At 39.0% G+C, this 22299-nt stretch overlaps 1 protein-coding gene across 1 annotated transcript in view; it reads right to left on the reverse strand.

The window, feature by feature from the left end:
* Positions 1–22299, reverse strand: part of col14a1a (collagen, type XIV, alpha 1a) — a 142279-nt gene that overhangs the window by 86862 nt on the left and 33118 nt on the right. Inside the window, exons 6-16 of the mRNA XM_062422444.1 lie at positions 7283–7438; positions 6941–7060; positions 6507–6671; positions 6135–6299; positions 5285–5436; positions 4290–4419; positions 3100–3245; positions 2829–2958; positions 2528–2667; positions 1866–1992; positions 587–726 (exon numbers count right to left, since the gene is read on the reverse strand). Of these exons, the coding sequence (XP_062278428.1) occupies positions 587–726; positions 1866–1992; positions 2528–2667; positions 2829–2958; positions 3100–3245; positions 4290–4419; positions 5285–5436; positions 6135–6299; positions 6507–6671; positions 6941–7060; positions 7283–7438 (1571 nt within the window). The remainder of the gene's footprint in view (positions 1–586; positions 727–1865; positions 1993–2527; positions 2668–2828; positions 2959–3099; positions 3246–4289; positions 4420–5284; positions 5437–6134; positions 6300–6506; positions 6672–6940; positions 7061–7282; positions 7439–22299) is intronic.

The following is a 22299-nucleotide window of genomic DNA, read 5'->3' on the forward strand; positions in this document are numbered from 1 at the left end:
GAGTGTTATTTTCAGCTCTGATGACTCTCAGTAAAACACACCAACACACACATATACGCTCACACAACATGCAGACATGCACACTCTCTCTATCGCTGCCTCCCAGCTGTCTCTAAACCCCAGATCATGGTAATAAAACACCCAAGCCATTAAATTTCTAGATTTATTCAGACTTTATTTATACTCAGCCATGCCAGAGTTTTTACCAGCTACCAGTAGAATATAAGCTTATATGTAAGTCTATAGAGCACAGGCTTTCTCTTTATCTGGGCACATGGAGTGCAGCCACTTCTTCCTCTGGAAATAGAGATAATAAGAGTGCAGCTGCCTAATTGAAAAATTCAGAATCCATAATGGTTATTTATCTTTTGGTGCTAAATTACAAATTTTACTGGTATAATATTTGTCCGATTGGAGAAGACTTGTGGCTTGCTCACACAGCAGCTGTGCCAAGGACTCAGCTTTAATGTCTCATTCCTATAGTGCACCATCTTCTATAGTGTCACGTGCTTTACTTCTTACTGCTGAAAAAACGTCTAAAAGAAAACTGTGTCTAAAACAAACACTGGATACTAGTGGGACTGACCTCCTTTGTGTCGCCGCCTGTGAACGGTGCCCAGGAGAGTTTATAGAGAATGATGTCATTAGCTGAGTGATCCCAGCTGACCTGGAAGCTGTCCGTACTGACATCACTGGAGCGGAGATTCAGAGGACCAGGGACTGGAGCTGAGAAACAGACAGAAACTTATCTTTATAACACTTTCTTTTATTCCTCCATTATTAAATATTTTAATACTTTATGTAGAGTTTTTTTTAACATTGTTCTGAATACGCTGAAAGAATGTGTAGATATTTACAGGTGGTTCTGCACTGTTTTTGTAACTACATGCCTCCCACAGTGCAGCACACATGCTGCATGACTGGGCAATAGAGAAAATACCAAAACGATTTTGGCTGGCACTGCATTGTGGGAAACCATAACGATTGCAGTACAACCACTTTTTTTGCTAATGCTAACACATACATAAGTTTGATTTTTGTTAGCAGGAATTACACTTCTGTTTTTATGACTGCAGTACTTTTAAGTTGCACAAGGTTAAGTTGTTTATTCAGCAAACAACATACAACTCTGTTGCAGCATTTTGGTGTGACCTCCATCATGCAGCTTTTCCTCACCTCCCATCACTTCAATCAAAAAACTTGAAAGTCATCACACACTTGTGTTTGTTTATGAATCTACTTTTCTTACACCTGATCCACTGAACAAAGTATGCCAGGAGATAAATAAAAACCAACATAGCATTTTAGAGTGAGTACTTTAATAGTTGCTTGCCAGAAATACATTTCTTTCAGCTGACTCAGTACTTCTTGTTGCTTAAAGGGATATTCCACCAAATCAATAACCGTTAGCGTGACGGAATAGTCAGGGACAGTGAAATGACCTTTTAATGTGAATGGGCTGTTATGCTGAGGTGTAAATGAGATGGGCAGACTGCCAAAACAGCAGAAGGACCAGTAGGGGTAATAAAATTCAACACTATTTGGCACTAAGAGAGAAATGGCTCGCCTTCTAATGGTACTGATACAACTATTTTCAGGAAATTGAGACAAAATCATCCTCAGCAGAGATGAAGATTGGAAAATGAAATAACAGCGCTGCCGAACAAAGTGGGCTATAAAAAAACCTAATTAACAACACTGGCAACATTTGTCATCTACAAGGTCTGCATTTGAATTCAAGGATCATGCTGAGTACCAATACTCAACTAACTATGTAGATAATTTAGTAACTTCTTAACTAACTAGCTATTAATCTAGCTATTGTATCTTCTCATTCATTCTTAGACTTAAACAATGACTCTTACTGGTAGTGAATCCATCAGTGAGCGGCTCCGATTGGCCATTGTCGTACACAGCAGAGATGGCCACTGAGTACTCCATCAGCGATGTCAGCTCACTGAGATCATAAGAGTTCACTGGACCCACCTCCACCTGCACGATGAAAAAGACACATCATATCCACACAAAATCACAATCAGCTGAGAGGTATGTCATTCTTCTGGTCTTTGTCAAGAAGACAAGACATACTGTAATTGAGTGAATCCTTGGCCCTGGGTGCATGAGCAATAAAAAAAAATTATATTTATTTAAAATTTATAAAATAAGTTTTTAAAATTGCCAAATTTAAGAATACATTTTAGGAGTAACATGTTGTGCTGCTAAATCCTGGTGACCACACAAGTTCTTCCAACTTGCGCTTCTGCATGCTCACACACATACAATTGTGTGTAATTTTAATATCTGTATGTTTTCCAAGATGATTTATACGAGTACTCTACACTACTTTCAGTCTGATCTTTTCATAATTAGAAGAATAGTCCCTACGATTAATCTACTCTATCTTTTTTTCACTTTCTCATCCGTTCTCGTCCAGATGCTCTCGGTCACAAATGCTGCCATACAGCATTCTTTAAAATTACATTTTAAGCACCTAAAAACATTAAATACTTAACACACATACACACACCTCCTCTGTGAGTAGTTCATCTGTCTTGATCCACATGATGCGATAACCTTTAACTCCTCTGGGCACGGGGTCCCATCTGATGTGGGCGGAGTTGTGTGTGATGTCGGAGAACTGAAGGTTGCTGGGAGGGCTTAGTGGTACTGAGAAGAAAGAGAAAGCTAGTGTTAGATAAATGTGTGTGTGTGTGTGTGTGTGTGTGTGTGTGTGTGTGTGTGTGTGTGTGTGTGTGTGTGTGTGTGTGTGTGTGTGTGTGTGTGTGTGTGTGTGTGTGTGTGTGTGTGTGTGTGTGCATATTACTCACATGTAGTTTCCTGGCTTGTAATGGGGTCACTGGCCTCATCTCCATACATTGCATAAACAGTAACAGTGTAGTCAGTGTTAGGGGTCAGCCCATCCAGCTCCAGCTCTATCACAGCATCTGATACCTTCACCTACAAGCAAAGACACACAAACACACAAATTATCAAGAACTCTTTGTTGCCAACTTGCTTTTTAAAACTATGAATTCAATGAGCATGTATCTAGTTGTTTTATCGCTTTTTAAATTTTTTTTGTCTCATTTTTTTCGTCACCTCTTTCTCATCCAAGTCTCCATCATCTATTAGAGGTGCATACAGCAACATGTAGCCAGATACTCCTTTCACACTGTCCCATCTTGCTTTTATGGTGCTGTGAGTCACATCCAACAGCTTGAGGCCCGTCACTGTAGGAAGAACCACTACACACATACACACACACATGCACGACCACACACAGACAAACACGCAGCACAGTTCAACGAAGGAACAAGTGTACTAATGAATGAATTGGTGTTGATTAACTGGATTAGGTTGCAACAGATACTTGTAAATCCTTCACTAAGTTTGTATGTAACATCTGTCCTAAATTTTTAGCTACTGCTGGAAAGTTTTAAACCAGTGATTTACTAACTTACTAATTTACTGTAGCTTTACAAGGTGTTACCCTAACTTCCAAAAGCATTTTTTGGGTCCATAACTGACGATACTTGTTTATTGTACTGTGGGTAACACTTTGCTTTATTATATGAATCAATGGAGAAATGTGTGTTTTAGAGTTAGAAGTTAGTTTTTAATGTAGTTGAGAATAAGAGGGGGGTATCTAATTAAGTGAGTCTAAGCAACATTATTTGATCATTTGGTCTAATTTCACGAGCATAATATTGTAATCTGAGTATTGTGTTTTCTGTGAAATGTAATTTTAAGTCTTCCCTTTTACATGATTAATAAACAATTGTGATAGTATCAGGCCAAATGTGTCTGTATATCCTTCCTCTGCAATATTAAAACTCAAGCTTATGTTAGTTCTATCTGTTATGTATTTCAATCAACTAACAGTAAGCAATAGTGAGACCTGGCTTTTACTGGATATAAATCTTTAGTAACAACTAATCTCTACATAGTAGCTGAACTAGTTTGTGTGGTGTAACAGGTATGAATTTAGTGAAGCATTAATCTCCACCTAACACTACCATGTTAGATGTGCTAAGTTTGAACTTAACAGCAGTTTGAGTTTTATAAATTTGAACTTGTGAGAAAGTGTGAAAAATGCTGAATTATCTTCTTAGATGTTTTCATCCTCTTGTATTATGAGTAGATAATTTTCAATATGTCTGGCAACCATGCATGTCAATGCCTGTTAGTCATTGTTATTAACTTGTGATCACAGATGTTGACCGAAGCATTGACGTGAGGCTTTGTTAGTACATTTCTGCGTGAGTGCATGTATGTGAGAATAAACTTACGGGTTGTTTCTGATCCTCTCAGAGCTTCACTTGCCTCGTTTGCATACACAGCAAACACAGCCAGCTGGTATTCAGTGAGAGAGCTGAGATGCTGCAGCACCACTGAAGTCTCACTCCCGTCTACGACAGCCTAGGGTGGGGGAGTGTGAGTGGGGGTAAGAAGGGGGAGGGGGACAGTGTGAAAGATGCATGGTGGGGACAGTAAGAGAGATGAGGGGCAGAAATGAATGGGAGAAGAGTGATGGAAGTGTAGAGAAAGCCAGGGAAAAGGAAAAGTGGGGCAATAAATGGGGGAAAATGAAAATGATAAATGCAAGAGAGGAAAGAGAAAAGAAAGCATGGCAGGGAAGAGAGATGGAAAGAGCAGGGAGTGGTGGGGAAAAGCAGTCGATTTATTGAATGGGAGAAAGCACAGTCGTCTAATGCTAAAAAAATATTTTTTCATTCTGAATTGAATGGATGACAGTTGCGATACAGATTAGGTCCAGCCTCAGCCAGCTGGAAAGGTCTTTTCAAATGTGGTTCCAAAACATCTGGTCCCTGTAAACCCAGCTAAGCGAAAGATTTAATGGCTTCTGTGGTCAAATGTTCTGGAAATTCAAACAGGTGCTTGGATCAGTCTGAGTATCACTTCTAGTGAGCCTCCAGTACCTGTATGGATGTTCTGGGAAGTCATGAATGAAGGGATGAGTGCGATGGTAACGATGAATGATACCACCAGTCTCAAAGAAAAAAACTGAGCTTGACCCATACACCTGCCCAAAGACCCCAGACAACTCCCACTGGTGCAGTAAATATACTAGAAATGCACCTCTCTCTGCTCCCCTTTAGTGTCCTGACTTCAGATTTTGTAGCTCCTGCTTGTGCTTGTTAGCATATGCATGTATAGCTTTCTGATACATTTATATTTTTTAACCCTATAAATGGATACTTTGCCGTTGTTGTTTAATGCCTCTTGTTTTTATAACTAAACTTGGTGAAAACACAGAATTTACCTCCTGTGGTTCTCCTCCCTGCGAAGGATAATAAACCACTCTGTATTTCTCTACGTTTCCTGGGGCGTGGCTCCATGTAACTCGAAAGCTTCGGGCCGCAACCTCTGATGTCAGCAGATCACCAGGCGCCCCTATCATCTCTGGTGTCTGCTCTGAAAAAAGAGGAGAGGGAAAGGGAAAACAGATTGCATCAGATTGCATAAAATTAGTCCCAGGGAGGAACTTTTAAGTAGAAAAACTCACACATTCTGAAGATCATAAGATCAGAGTTACAGAGATAGTGTTGAAATACAATCAAAACACATCAAACAGGATTTATGATGTGCTTTTAAAGACAATCCTCCTTCTCTTTTTTATAGCCTGCCTCTTAATATCCACAGGAATAGAGATTTATTGTTGGAAAGAGTGAAAAGGAGGAGAAGGATGAAGAAAGAAGAAGATATGTCTAAATCTGCATTTTGTAACAGGATATAATTTCTATTTGGCTGTGAAATCATAAGCTCATAAGTTACATGACACCACAGTTCACCAAGCTCTATCTAAATATAGCGCTGCATTCAGACTCAAATAAAACCTGCTACTGTCTAAGTTATAGCTGCTTTTATCATGCAGTCATTTAAGACTGTACAGAAGAGATCACAATACAAAAAAACACTTTAATTTGCTTCAAATAAGTGAAAAGAGTTGATGCTATAGAGTGTAGGTGTTATCCTACTTTGACCTTTACTAGAAAACTGTTGGTGCACAAAATGCACCACAGCATGATTATATATGCATGACTCCTGCACAGTTTAAGCAGTCTCTCTTTCTCCCAGTCCCTATCTCATTATGTGTCTCATTGTCTTCTTACTCTGCTTCATGTCCTTATTTTGCTGCTCCACTTGTTCACACACTGTTTTGGTCAGTCCCTCGACGATGGAGCTCATGATGTTGAAGTCGGCCACATTATAGACATGAGTGTTTTGTGGTTCGGAGGCGATGGAGCGCAGCTCATTCTCATCAGCATTCTTTACACCTGGGAAAGGAGGGGAAACATATCCGAATTATAATTATAAGCATGACTATCAGCCTTAACCACCATTCTACATATGCTCTCTAGCACAGCAAGACTTTGAGTTCACCTCAAATAAACATTAACGAAAGACAAGAAGTGATTTTTAAATAACTAGTCTCCTTCTTGAGACTTGTCATGTTCTTCTACACTGTGTTTGTCCATCCTCACCGATGGCAAACAGCTCGATGCCGGCATTTCGCAGGCTCTCTGCAGGGGGTATAACATCATCCTGAGACTTGCCATCCGTAATGAGGATCCCAATCTTTGGTACACCAACCCGTGAGCCAGACTCAGGCTTGAAACAGTTCTCAGAGATATAGGTCAATGCGAGGCCTGGAGAGAGACCAGACAGAAAGACAAGGAAAAGGAGAGACAGGGGTCAGGGTAAAAAGACAGTGACAATGAAAGTGTGATTTAAGGTAAAGAAATCAATGTAAGGGGGATGTAGGATGAGAATGAAATAGTAGTATAGGTTGAGAATTTTATTGAGCAAAGACAGAGGGAAAAACAGAAAAACAAAAACAAAAAAAGGTTTTAATTTTCCTCACAACCTAAATTATTTGGTTAATAATAAAAGTTTTGTGGTGTATGAAATCCAGCACCTGTGAGGGTGTTTCCTCCTTTGTAAGGAAGGTTCTTGACAGCATCAATGACAGCATCTTTCGTAGTAAAAGCATTTAGATGCCACTCTATCCGGGGATCACCACTGTACTGAGCCAGACCTAAAATCACACACATTAAATTTAAGCCTTAAATTACAACATACCATTTGCTTGCATTATTTGTTATAATTGAAGACTCATAAACCAGCTGACTAATACGAAAATCACACAATTATTTGATGTTTGTATTAAAGCAATAAAAACATTTACACGAACATCAGAAGACCATACAAGTCCCATGGTGCATCCATTTGTTCAAGAAGGAAAGAAGCAGGGACCCACCTATCCTTGTCTTATCAAAACCAACATCAAAGGCATTAACCAGGTTTTCCAGGAACATGCGAACCAGCCGAAAGTTGAGCCGGCCGATACTCCAGGAGCCGTCCACCAGGATCACGATGTCTGCTATAGCCTCAGTGTGGCAAACAAACTGATCAACTGGAGAGGAGAGGAGAGGAGAGGAGAGGAGAGGAGAGGAGAGGAGAGGAGAGGAGAGGAGAGGAGAGGAGAGGAGAGGAGAGGAGAGGAGAGGAGAGGAGAGGAGAGATATCCATTGTAACTGACATGAATTACAGGTCATTGAAAAGATTAAAAACTACTATTAAAAACGTAATGCTCTCACTTTTGATGTGCAGGTTTCTCAGCCAAAATACAAAAAAAACAACACTTCAAGTCTGCAGGTTTTAGGATGTCTTTATTAAACACAACATATTATAAACAGCACAGCCAGAGAATAATTGGAAAATGAATAAGACATTAAGAAAATGTTTCTTAATCTATGTTTCTTTCTCTAAAGCAAACACACAATCCTAACTTTAGTTAAAGACTCAGGTTTATCAGGCATGTCCTCTTCTTATTTTGCTCTAAAAACATGTGCGATACTGATAGTTAATGACAGCATCTTGAACTAAAATAATCTTGACAGCCTCTTTTCAACTCTGTCATATTTCTTTCAGTGCAGCCTCACTTCTTCAAATAAATCTCCCCACAAGCTGTTGTGAACTGACTCCCTTTTCAATTGAAAAACTCAAGATAGTTTTAAAGGGAAATTGAAACATGAGGACAGATATGAGTCAATATTGGGAACACACACACACACACACACATACAAACACACACACACACACGGATTTGCATAAAACCAAGTTCAAATACCAGGCCTGTACACTCACACACAACACCTACAATTACATCATTGATGTAATTCTTTCTCTCTCTGTCTCTCTGTCTCTCTGTCTCTCTGTCTCTCTGTCTCTCTCTCTCTCTCTCTCTCTCTCTCTCTCTCACACACACACACACACACACACACACACTCAGTTATCATAATGTAATAATTGCTTATCTTGACGTCCTGCCAAGTATGATATCCTAAAAATGAAAACATCCACTTAAGTTCCACCATAAATCCCTTATCTGTCTACAAAAATAATGGTGAATAATCCAGTACACTTTTTAGTACACTTTTTAGACACAAATGTCCAAGGTTGGACATTTGTGTCTAAAAAGTGATAAAGGAAAATGCTGACTACAGGAAATACAAATCATTACTTTGCAACAATTTGTGTTCATGGTTAAAAAAAAAAGAAAAAAAGGATTACTTGGTGGAGTGATACCATGAGTCAATGAAGATAATTTAGCGGCTGTTGGTTATCATCTACACGAAAATTTGTCCAAACTAAACATGATAGGAGCACCAGTTTTTTTATGCATCTCCATGTGGACAGTAGAGTGGAAAGTTTGCTCTCTCACTGTGCTCTCACAACAGATATTACTTTAGTGGCTCAGGTGTGTACTAGTTAATCATAATGCTGTAGTCCCAGGACCTCTTGCTGTACACTCTGAATTGTCCAAGAAAGCGAAATTTCTTCACACACATGTAAAATGAGCAAAGTCCACAATAATGGCCAAAAGACAGAAAATCATCTTTCCAAACTTATGAATATTTCTCAGAAATGAACACAGAAAATGCAGTATTTATGCAATTTATTGCTCTGACAAATGTATGTGTAGACAGACAGAATAGCACAATAAACAGGCAGACAACATCATGTGAAAAATAGATGTCACATTTACTGTAACACTTATACTATTTGCGGTATTATCTCAGACCAACACAGCCAAAAGCTTGAAATACATGAATGACACATCATCTAATGATAAGTAACTCAGGTATTCTTTTCAAGACGTGATTTTCCAGACAGAGCCTTCTGTCTGCTGTCTGTGTCTGTCTGACTGTTTGAACCATCCATCTGCTACAGACGACAGATGAAGGAGAGAAGAGAAGACAACAAGGTCAACAGAATAGCTGACGACAATGTCATAGTCTGCAAATGCACGACGCAATTGTTAGCTAGCATAAAATATTTCATCCCTACATCCATCCAAACATTGGTAATGTTTTGAAAAGGACATAGGCTCTTACTTGTTTATTGAAAAGTAGATAAATCATCAAAAGAGAAAATAAGAGAAGAGAAAAGCTTAGTTAAGAGTTTTCATCAGAATGTCAAAAGGCTGAGAGGCCAACGAGTGAAAAGACAATCCTTTGTAGAGTCCCCCTTTCTTACAAAATAAACAAGTGTGGCCTTTAAAGGAACTCTAAGGTTAAAGAATAGGAAGAAAAGACCATAACTATGCACTGAAAGGTGCCAAGTGATAGACGACACACAGAACCACAGAGATCAACAGAAGAGCTATTCTATGACAGAAAGTTAGAGACATTCAGAGGGTATTAGTATCTATAGCAACTGCTGTTGACACAATGGGTAAATAAAGGATCGAGGAACTTAAGGTATATTGCAGAATACAAGAAAATGATGTTTAGACTCATACAAAAATAATCATCACTAATGACCCACTACAAGTGTATAGTGTACAAGTGTGCCTGTTATTTATTATTTTTGTATTACTTTGCTGTGTTCGGGGCGTTTATGAGCATCAACCTTTGGGCAGTGGGTTAGTCAGTAACAATGCGCAGGTTGTAAGGTCGGGGCTCGTAGAATTGCGACCTGGTTACATAGCCGTGTTCCCAGTGCTGCTGTGTGCTGCTCCTCTGATGTCAGTGTGTCTGTTTGACCGACACACATCACACATACATGCAGAGAGTGGGTGTGTTTATTTGTGCAACGCAACCGGTGAAACAATGAGAAAATAACGTTTTATTATTCTGTCTGATGCCGCACAGGACAGATAATTGATGGTCTTAATTATTAACATTAATGGAACATCCGTGTCTTTTCGCAGGATGGTGTTAACTGCATTTGAGTTGTAAATTTTATTAAGTGATGATAACTAGTTGTTAAGGGGATGTGACTCTGACCTATTCTGGTATTCAGCTCCAACATCATAAAACATCTGTTCCACTGACATGAGTTATCATTTAAGTCCAAGTACTTCAAGTCCAGTCAGTGTCTGTGTATGATTGACAGCAGCTGGCAGGCCGCTGATGTTCTAGGTAAACAAGACAAAGTAAACAAACTTGTACAGCAGCAACAAATCATGGGCTGACAGTATGTTTTTATTTGAATATATTTCTCTTTTTTATTTAGGTTACTAACACTGATATCAATCACAACAGTAAAATAGCAATTCCCACTCCAGACTATAAAGGTTCATTTGAAATTTTACATGCTGCACAGTCATGTAATGTATACCGAATGTGTGTTCGGTTAGTGATTTAGTTAAAGTTAAACTGACTGAAAGGTGTCCACAGAAGCCTTTTTTCAGTGGAAACAATTTTACAACATTGTTAATTGTACAAGTAAAATTTTACAAGGAGAACTAATAAAAACTAAACAATAAGATGAATGTCAGACATATGGACAAATTAACTAATTCCTTTTTTACTGTAACCTCTTATTTAACAATCTGCATGAATTTGCAGTATCAAACACTGCAGATCTTGATTAGTAAACATGCTTCCTATTTAAGTTGAAATCTTTCTCTACATGAAGAGAAGAAATATTGCCTTGTTATCAAATGTTCCTTTTCCTCTCAAGCTACTGCCCAACAACGAACAGTACTATAATGAACAGCTTCTGAATGATCAGCCGGCCTGCATAGGTATCTGTGGTGATGCTGGGAGAGGACAGAGCTGTTAAAAACAGCCAGAGTTTGTAAATGATAACTGGATTTACTGAGGAGAGTCAATCTGTTTTATTACTGCATAGCAGAGTGACACAGACACTGTGTGTGTGTGTGTGTGTGTGTGGACAAGTAAACAGTAGTTTTCCCACTAACCTCACAATAGATGAGAACAACACCTGTATCCATGGTAACTCTACAAAACAAATATAGCGACAGACGTAGACTCAAAATGCTGTCAAGAGAAACAAATTAAAATTTAAGACCAAAACTAGACTAAAATGTTGCAGACCAAAAGTAGACTAAATTATCTCAAGTTTTTGTTGAATAAATATAGGCTAAAACTAAAAAAAATCTTATTACTAAAATTTTACTGAAGCTAATAAACATTTCTAGCTAAAGATTAAGACAAAATCTAAATCACTTGCCAAAAGAAAGACTGCTGTCAAAGCAGTTCAGTACTTTTCAGAAATTCCTGTGATTTCAACAGTTTTTCTAAACTATGAAAACTATGTTACCAACTTTAGCAGCTTTGGCAGAAATGTATGTTGATCTGGATCTGGTAGCAGCAGCTGTGTCAGCCTAGCTGACCTAACTGCCTTCATCTGTATATTCTAACTGAATTGAATTTTATAATCAACTGACAATTTTTACAATTAAATTTCATCAATATTTTATCAAATAATCTGCAATCAAATCAGAAAGACTTCTGCAATCATATCGCAGATGTGTGTAAAACAGACACATACACACAGAGAAAAGAGAGGGGAGACAGAGGAATAAGAAATCAAAGCCATGCATACACAGCCTTACACATAAACATGCACCACCCTGATTCCCTCCCAACAACGCACGTCACTGAGAATGCTTCTAGTATCTAATGTAGTCGTTATTGAAATCCCTCGTTTCTACTCTCCGCCTGCGTGCCTGCCAGACAACAGCATGCTGGTCAAAGGTCCCTCTGCTCCTTCTAAGTCCCATCTGCCTTTCTTCTCCTCATCCTTTTCCACCTCTTTCCCCCTTTTCTCTTCCCATCTAACGCCCTCACTGCTGGTCAAAGTGCAGTTACTGAGGAACAGTGGGGAACGGTGTCTGAGTGCTCATGAGAAAGAAAAAAAGTGTGAAAAAGAGGAAAAAAGCGAACAAAGAAAAGAAGGAGCCAGAGAAGGCAAAACGTTGTCATATTTGATGAAATACCGTGGATATATTCACACAGACTGTGTGGTGCCAAGTCTTTCTTTTGTCCAAGCTTGTCCAGTTTCTCCTGTTCTCTTATGTTTCTCTACATTTCTTCAACTCACTCTGTCCATTTCTGCAGTTCACTAATGAGAGATAGCCTTTGTTTGGCACCTTCAATCTTTATCGTATACTTCACTAACCGAAAAACTGCCATGGAAGACCAAACATGTAAGTCTCTATAATAATGTGTGTGTCCTAGTATTTGTATAAATATGGTGCCAAATCTTAATATGAGGATAGAAAAAAGAAAATAATATTCAGTACCTTAACAGGTACTTAATTGTATAAATGTACGAGGTAAAAGTTAAAGAAACATTTTGCCAAAATTTAAACACATTTTTACATATCAATCAGGGTTGATGACTCACTACTAGTCATCATGGATGACGAGTAGAGCTTGGCTAGTTTTTTCTCTCTGCTGGAGAGCGTATTACACCTCACCCAGCTATTGGAGTTGACAACTGCATTCAGGGTGGCCAAAATGTCCTCAGAATATACATATAATTGGATCCGTTGGAGAAAACTTCACCATGGAAACTAAAGTTTTTGTTCTAAAGTTGTTGGAAATCTGTTTGGCTTGCCTGAAAGGTTCTTCAAAAATCAAGTAAGAAACAAGAACACCAGTGCCAACATGAACAAGCGAGCAGCTGATGACTGGGCATGGGTTTCTGTGTCCAAAGGCTGCGTTCATATGATATAATGATGAGTGATTTAATGAGGTTATGATAGCTAAACATGGCTAGCATAGCTACATACAGTAACTAGTGACAGTACTCTGCGATCATGCGAAGTGATTTCACAACTGCAAAAAAGCTGCCAAATATAAGCAGACATATTTGGTTTCAGTTGCAGGAAATTTACATTTACAAGCAGGTAAACACACCTATCCTCATACTCAGCTGACATTAGAGGTTAAACATATTATAGTTGTCATAATAGAAAAGCACAGGTGTTACTAATAACGTTAAAGATGGCTTGTTTCTATTCAAGGGTCCCAGTAAACCATGACAGTGTGACAGGGCCCAAATGCACAATACCAGAAACTGAGGAAGCTTAATGGAATTCAGCCATCATTCATTTTTATTATCTAAACTTGTGTTTTCTCGACTGTAACATGTAAAAATGTCTCCTGTGAAAAAGGTACAATGAGAACCTTTTATTTAATTAACTATAATAAATGTAGAAACTGTGGGACAGACTCCAAGCAAAAATATGTCAATGTCACTGTCAATATTAATGATGCAGGAGCTCCCTGGTGGTCGAGTGGTTAGAGCGCATGCCACGTAATTGCAGTGTCCCTGGTGTGAATCCGGCTGGGGACCTATGCTGCAGATCATTCCCCTCTAACTCCCTGTTTCCTGTCGGCCTCTCTGTCAGTTACTATATAAAATAAAGGCAAAAAAGCCCAAAGTAAATCTTTAATATATATATTTATTAACGATGCAGATTTTTATTTTAGTGGGTTATACTGAAGTCCCTACACACGCAAATACAGCAGCCTTCAAGTCCTCAAGGTACAGATTTGAGAATTTCATGACATCGAGCTGAATTTACAGATTTGTGTCCATGTGTTATAGCAGAACATTGCTCCTGCACCATGAGGTTGGCTGAACCACATTTGAACTTTATTTGCATAGAAGCACATGATTAGAAAAGGGGCTGCCATCACTGAACCTATTTACATACGAGTACATAATTGGATGAGCACCAGCTATAATTGGCATGCAAGCACGTGATTAGACAGACCGTCCACCTGGTATCTATGAGCGAATGAGCGACCACATTTCGCAGCACACAGCCCACAGTGCAGTCTGCAGAGCTGTGGGAAAAAAAGTATGTGGCTCGGGGACAATTGAATTAACTTGTGTGGGAGTGAAGAAATGGGTATTAAAAATGTGACTGCAACAAAGGAAGCCACTGTTGGCTGCCTGTAACTTCTGGCAGAGCGACACACCGACATGCAGTGACAAAGACTGTGAAGTACTGAGAACTAGAAGAAAGATGATAGAGACAAGTAATATAAGTAGCAGTTAGTCCTACTAACAGCTGTAACAGGGCACAAACACACAAATAAAGCACATACAGATTTGAACATGTTATTCTCAAAGCAGACCAGATTAATTAAAGCAAAGCAGATTGCTCTGTAATCTCCAAGTCCCAGGACGTAACACATGCACAAACACCCACACACACAAATATATGGATATAGATGGGAGAGTAATGCATGCGCGCATAACACACACTTTTCTAGTTTTGAAAACTTTTCCGCCATCTTCATCCTAGTCCTCTTTGTCTCTCTCTGTCCTCATTAACAGTGGTTCTTCCCAGCCGGCCTTGATTTATTGCTGACCTCTATTTAGCCAGGGATCAGACAGAATGTGCTGTCATTTCAATCTCTTTCTAGTTAAGTTTTATTTCTGCCGCCACTGTGATTGTGTTTCCGTGTCTGGAATTAACACTGTGGACAGTGACAGGCATTCAGATAGATGTATAGCAGCAGTGACAGTCCCCACATCAGTGAAATCATATCCCTGATTCTCTTCAAAGTTCGATTCCTGGGTGAACCTGCTTTTAGAGGAGCACTTCACTTCAATGATGAGGCTAATTTATTGCAAAAACAATTGGACATTTATTACCTAATAGCTTAATACACATTGATATGCTTGATTTTGATGTATTATGCCTTTCAGTATTGGTAATAACTTCTGGGAAATGATGAAAATTGAGATGTTATATAGTGTGTGAACTGCTTCTTTTATGTTCACCACTGTAATTTGTTCTTAATATATCATTTCAGGATGAATAGTAATAAAACCCATTTCTCCTGCCTGCTGTTTTATCATGTAGAACCAAATGCTTTAATATAAGCAGTTTCCTGTATGTTGTAAAGAAAATGTCCACTTTAAATCAGTCCGGTCCATCTCATCTGGTCATGTGTAGGTGTGCTTGCTAAGTGCTCTACCAAACTTGTTGAAAATGTGGATAGCATTTAAAGAGACAACCACAATGGAGTCAAAATGTGGAAAAACTGACTTTGTTGGCCAGTTGTATGCAGTATAACTTAATCCACACCTGTTTAACCACAAAGAAGAAACAAATGTCTTGGATATTTTGGTAACAAACATTTTATAATCCAGAATGTGTAACCAGAAGTACATCAAATTAAAGACACACCATTATGATATTTGCATTAAAGCTACCGGCCTTCTTGCCTTTAAGGCAATGTTTTGTTTATCAGTCTCAGACACCCTTTGGCATCACCCACTGACCTAAGGCACCTGCGACCAGTCAATGCATGATACATCCTGAAGTGAAGCTGGCCCGTTTATGCAACTTTGGTTTCCTGATTCTGAGAAAAACCTAGCTGGGTCTTTCATCTACTGGTACCTAGCTAACAAGATACAATGAGTAAATAAAAATGTTTTGGAGGTGTTTAAAGATTTTTTTTAACTATAATGATCTAAGCTACAAAAAGTTTAATACGCAGGTGTAAAAAGTAAATAAATCTTGGTGTCACAACTTCATACACAAGGCAACTGCGTGAGTACAGAGCTGTTTTTGGCTGGACTGGCCACGGACCAGTCCTATAACCCTAAATGTCCATAACTGAATGACTGACTGGCTCACTCACAGTGTGATGAAGTTACACCATTGGTAAGCCAGCCAAGTGTTGGAGTTTCCCCGTTGGCGTTGCAAACAGTTTCAGTTACGTACTTGAGGGGCATTTACAGTGGAGCCCTGAGCGCAGTGCTTTAAAAACACACCTATACCGACTGGTTGCTAGCAGTTATCGTTAGCATAGCTTTGCCGCACTGCGTGTAGCCCATTGTCTGTATAGAAACTAAGGTTTAGCCACAGTAGTAATAATTAAAATAAGTTTTCTTTCAAATCAAATATTCCAAGATAAGAATGCAAAGTATTTTTCTTGCAACTGTATTTATAAATTTATTTTTATTTTTTTCCAACTTTAGCTTAACACTATCATGTGATTTGTTACTTCAGTATACTTTACCAGCAAATATTACTGGGACCACTAAAGAAGATGGCAGATGAACATTTAATATCCAGGAATTCACATTAAAGACATGACCACTGACTATCCCTGTAACAAACTGGCTACAATTACACAAATCAACCATACACAGTCCAGCCATTTGCCAGGTTTTGACCTAGTCTTGTTCCAGGAAAACACTGGTGATACAGAGCTTGAAAAGCAAGATTTTCGTTGTTTTATTGGCTTGTTTATTCAATCAAGGGAGAGGCAGCAGATTGATACGCTTGTCATTTGCTCAGCAGCCCTCAGAGCACCTAAACAAACTCAGCCAGGCACAAACATTCATATTCATCTGTGCGACCCGTGGGCCTGCGTGAGTGAGCGTGTGACAGAGAACGAGTGTGTATGTGAGGGTAAGTAGTGTAATCCAGTGGGGTTTTAAGGTGTAATCCGACAGATGTTTTTAGACGGTTTGTCTCGTTCCACCAGAGACCTTTCCCTGCTTGGCCTCCTGATCTTTAATCCACTGTCTTGTTCTGTTCCACCTCACTGAATACACAGACGCAGTGACAGAACAGACGCTTTATTTATGCTGAAAGCAACACACAGCCTATAAACAGAGTGTTTTTTCGAAATACCCTTCAGTCTGTCTCTCCATCTCTACCTGTCTCTGTTTGCCTTGCCGTGCCTTCAACTTTCTTTTCTGTTTGTCTTCCTCTAACCTCTCCGTCTGGCACACACACACACACACACACACACACACACACACACACACACACGCGCGTTAAACTATGTAGGTCTTTATTTCGAAAGCTGTGCCCCTCTTATCATACCTGGTTATTTTTTAGCTCCATGCACACATTGTAAGAACTTTAAAGATGGGTGTGGTCCTCAAGCAAGTGCTTTTTGTGTCACTATTCAGTACAATACTGACTTAATCATTAATTCTCCAGGAGGGGACTGAGAGTTTGCACACCAGCCCACCCCCTTTTCTCACCATGTCTATGTGTTTACTGTGGTTTAGCAAGAGCTACTTTTAGTTTGATGGATGTATTGTATTTATTAGCTCAAGGGAGGGTAACTGTTAGCACTTCTTTGGTGGAAAATAAGCAGGACTTACTGCAGCTAAACTAGATATGGTGAGCCACTAGAAAATCATGGAAATGTATGCAAAACAGAGCAATATAAAATATCACATTTTAAACCACTGTCTGTGTAGCTATGGATTCTCTTCAAAATGGGGGGGATGTGTTTAATTTTACCAACCTAAAAAGGCATTTGGTGCAGCCACAAACAACAGTTTAAGTGCTGATGTGCTTCGTCTAAAACAAAGCATAAACTGGAAGAGAGAGGGGTAAAATAGGGGACACAGGAGGAAGGGATTGACAGGAAAGGAAAAAGAGCAGAGATGAAAGGGGCACAAAGAGGTAAAGAACACTTAGACAGTAAAACAAAATGCAGACAGATAGAAAGAGGGAAAGGGGTATGACAAGGGATTAATTTAATTCATAAAAGGGGCAAGAGGACAAAGATTGTATAGTATGAAGCAGGATGGAGTATTAAAGGGGCACAACAGTGATTTATTATCACACTTTTATAAAGTTGGAGTAATCGCAAGAAGCAAATTTTGGTTAAAATCAAAACAACAGAGGCAAAAATATACTGAGCCTGTTGTGTGTCAAGAATCCAAAAACACTGGATCTTACATTTCCCATAACGCAACTTAATAGTGTCTTTTTCAGGCTTTTCCTAAACACCACTGTCTTTCAAACTCCACACCTCCAGTCTGCATGCTCACAGTTATAAAATTTGAAGTCTCAAGACCAATCAAAAGCAACCCTGATATATATATATATATATATATATATACCTTTTGAGTCCATTTGTAAAAAATAGTGGAGTGCCCTTTTAAGACGAGTATAGAAAATTAACAGCAGCACAGCAGATGAGGAAAAATGAGCATGTACAAATTATAGACAATACTTTTGGTTATTAATGCAGTCACGAAATTGCATAGAATTACTTACATACATACATAAATTGTTAAGTTAGTTATAATAATCTTAAAGCAGTTTTGTGCTATGCCTCCAGAACACAATATTTTCAACTTGGCTCTCTTCTAGTTAAATGAAATCTGCAGTGAACTTGTTTATGCAGAAAACGGGGTGAAATCAAAGTGACATCACTCTTGCCATACGGTCAGAATAGTAAAGTGTGGTATAAGGGAGAGGGAAGGGAGGGGAGCTATCGGAGAGATTCAGGGAGGAAGTGGACACTAATTATTCTAATTGACCTCCATACTTAAGGAGTCCTTGCTCGTAATGACCCAATTGTCATTAGCTCTCTCTCACACACACACACACACACACACACACACACACACACACACACACACACATACACACACACACACACACAAACACGCACTTGTTAACCACTGTCATACAATTAGCTCAACTCAGCCATGAACTCCCTCCCTTAATTGAGGACAAGGACAGAAGTCTTGCTAGCATAGAGACCACACACACACACACACACACACACACACACACACGTCCAAGTGAGCAATGGCTGATCGACTCCCAAGTCTCTGAACGGACATCCAACGAGTGTGACGATGATATTTCTTTTGTTTCTCTTAACATAAATAATTCTGTAGTTGGCAAATGTCCAAAAAAAAATGTAAAACACACACTTGCCATGATGGAGAGAGCGTTAAGTGAGACAAGACAAATGGGCAACTGAGTGTGTATTTCTGGAGGACATTTACCTGAGTTTCAACCACGAGTCCTTTCTTTGCCACCTCACTTTTCATTTCAGTTTATGTTAATTCATTCTCTTTAAATACCTCTCTTTATCATCATTTCCTCTGCCCTTCACACCAGCTTGTATTCAAACTTTGCATTTTCTGTCTGTGAATAATTTTACAATCTAAATTTCTTGGCTTTTAGCCATAACATACAAATCTGTCTCTCTTTACTCTGAACTGGGTAGAATAGACCTAACATTACAAAATGAACAAAAGAACTGTTAACAACACTCACCAGTTGTTTTGTAGCCTGCATATAATTGAACCGGCTGCATGTGTTTACTGTATCTCTCTCCATTAGCATCACTACTGGCCTATCTCCCACCATTCTCACTTAGTTTTTTCTTGTTATTTGTCAGCCTAGTGACACATATATGTGGCCATAAACCTTTAAAATCATGTGAAGCAACTGAGCATTACACAGCTGAAGAGTAAAGGAATGGCATTACATGTAGGGCAAAATGCACAAAGACAGACAGAGTCTGGTAATTCTGGAAACTAACAAGGCAATAAATAAGGTAAGACTCACAGGCACACATACGGATATGAACACACAGGCACAGAGAGATGGAGAGATTTAGACCAAATGAATGTTAAAGCTGGGAATTAACAAGGCAATAAATATAGAGAGAAGTGAACACACACACACACACACACACACACACACACACACACACACACACACACACACACACACACACACACACACAGCCAGCCAGAGAATGTCAGAGCTGAAATAAATGATAATGTTATTGTAGGAATTAAGGTTGTCTATAAATACTGAAAACTCTCTCTCCAGGTGTGTGTTTGTTACCCTCTGCAGAGGTGATGGATACTCAAGGACTCTCCCTCGCTCGCTCACTATCAGAGTGGTGAATGTCAACAGAATCTCATTGGCCTCCAGTTCAACTTTCTGTCCCTTGGGTTCACTCTGTGTGTGTCTGTCCGTGTGTGCGCTGGTCTAACACTTCAGTCAGTGAGGGAGGAATGCAACTCTCCGCTCACATCCTATTAGGTAATATATGTATTGAAAAAGGCACTGTAGCATAGAGGAAGGGAGAAGCTTTTGCCCTCTATTGCTCAGTGATTCCCACTTGTGTGTGTACGCTGCTGGCTTGGTGCTCTGATTGCTTTGTGTGTGAAAACGGAGTAAAAGCAAGTCAACCATTTAATGAGCGGAGTGGTATCAATATCGAGTCTATCTAGTTTAAGTACTGCGGACTTATGAAAGGCATCACTTACTTTACATTGATAACTGCAACTTTAATTGAAGTGCTGTCAAGTACATCAAGTGTTTAATTATAGATCAAAATTATATAATATTTTCATTTACATCCTATATGTTGTGATATTTTATATCATATAATCATCATAAAAACACATTAAAATCACACTGACATTTTAGGAAGCCTCTACAGTAGGCCAGGGGACTGTCAACAGCCCATGAAAATCAGAAGGGAAAACAGGAATTTTTCTGTGCATCCAAAAGACGTATGCTTTTATTACGAAAAACCAGCGATAACTTACAATATGTTTTAAATTTCATGCTTCATCGTGCAGATGCCATATCACTGTTCTTCAATTATGTCTCATTGGGCACGCAGATGGTCGAGTGGTTAAGAGCATATAATGGGCGCAGCGGACCCCGGTTCGAGTCCCGGCCAGAGGACCTTTGCTGCATATATCGGACAGGACACTGGAAATTTGTCAGTGATGACAAAATAGTGTAATCTGATCCACACATTAACAGCTTTAACTGCAGGGTGACAACCATGTGATTTATCTATTGTTTAAATACACAACACACACACACACACACACACACACACAGAGAGAGAGAGAGATGTCCTCTGATCTAATATTACACAGCTGTCAAAAAATGGCTATTATTCTTGAGGAAACACTGTTTAGGGACAGTTTCCAATGAGAATATTTTACTGTCTCAGACAAGGGACCACTAATGGATTTGTTCTTGCTTTGATAAGCAAAATAAATATTTATTGTTATTGGCTGCTGATTTCCATACTGACTTTATTTTGGATGAAACACAAATGAAACCAGCAGAAAAAAGCTAACTTAATACAGTAGATAATGGCAAATAAATCTGGGGGTTTTAAAATTATTATGTGAAGTTCACCCAACTAGGTCGAAATTTGGCAAATATAAAATGTAATGTGTTGTGGTATTTGCAGCACGTTTGCCCTCGTCAGCCACCGTACAGATTTTTTTTTTCTCAGCACACACACACAGAGGGACAAACACAGACTGTGAGGAGAATTTGACAAAAAGTGTATTCAACGAGCTTCCTTCAGAATCACTGACTCTACCTTTAAAATAAACCACTAATGAACTTTCCTTTTCATAGACAATAAATTACTCATACAGCCACAAGAGTTGACACTTATGAGGAAAATAAACAAATGCCATTTTAAGTGTCTGAACGGACCAATTCTGTTGTTTTTCAAGTGAGGACATTCCGCAAATAAGCCTGTAAGTATGAGATACACTGTATGTGATTTGGTCCCGTGTGTAACAACATTACACAGTCTTTGCTCTGCCTCTTTGTCTCAGTCCAAATTGGAAAGAGCAGATGTTGATGTTTTGACACTTTGGACTGTGAGACTACAGTATGAATGTCAAGCACCGAAACTGCCATTTGTTTTATGCAGACAGTTGATTAAGGAGCCCTGAGAGAGTCCTTTGTTGGCGGAGTTAAAATTGACAGAAACAAGTGGAAAGTGAATGTATGACAGACCTTACTTGGCGCTCCGGTTGGCTGAAAAGTAGCTTTCTATTATTCATTATCACTAAATAGTTGTGAGGTTTTTTGTATGTCTCCATTTAAATGTTGTGCGACTTTACAGTCTCCAGTATAACCTTTTTTTCCCTGTTTCCAGCCAAATTAGGAGCTGATGACACCTGTCTTCATTATTTTTTCTCAGATGAGCATGTTTTTTGTCTGTAGTCCCAGAGTCCAAACTTTCTAGAGAAACACATATGCAATACTGTCAGTAAGAGCACAACAAGTGAATATTTAAGACTGTAATCTAATTGGCACACACAGTCTGCCATGCTGTGCTCTCAATGAATCAACTTCTCTTTTAGAGTCAATGACCTGCTGAGTTATAAATGAGTTATGAAAGATTCACACATACTCTATATACATTTTACAGAGAA

The sequence above is a fragment of the Scomber scombrus genome, chromosome 7 (assembly GCF_963691925.1).
Source record: "Scomber scombrus chromosome 7, fScoSco1.1, whole genome shotgun sequence".
Taxonomy (NCBI): domain Eukaryota; kingdom Metazoa; phylum Chordata; class Actinopteri; order Scombriformes; family Scombridae; genus Scomber; species Scomber scombrus.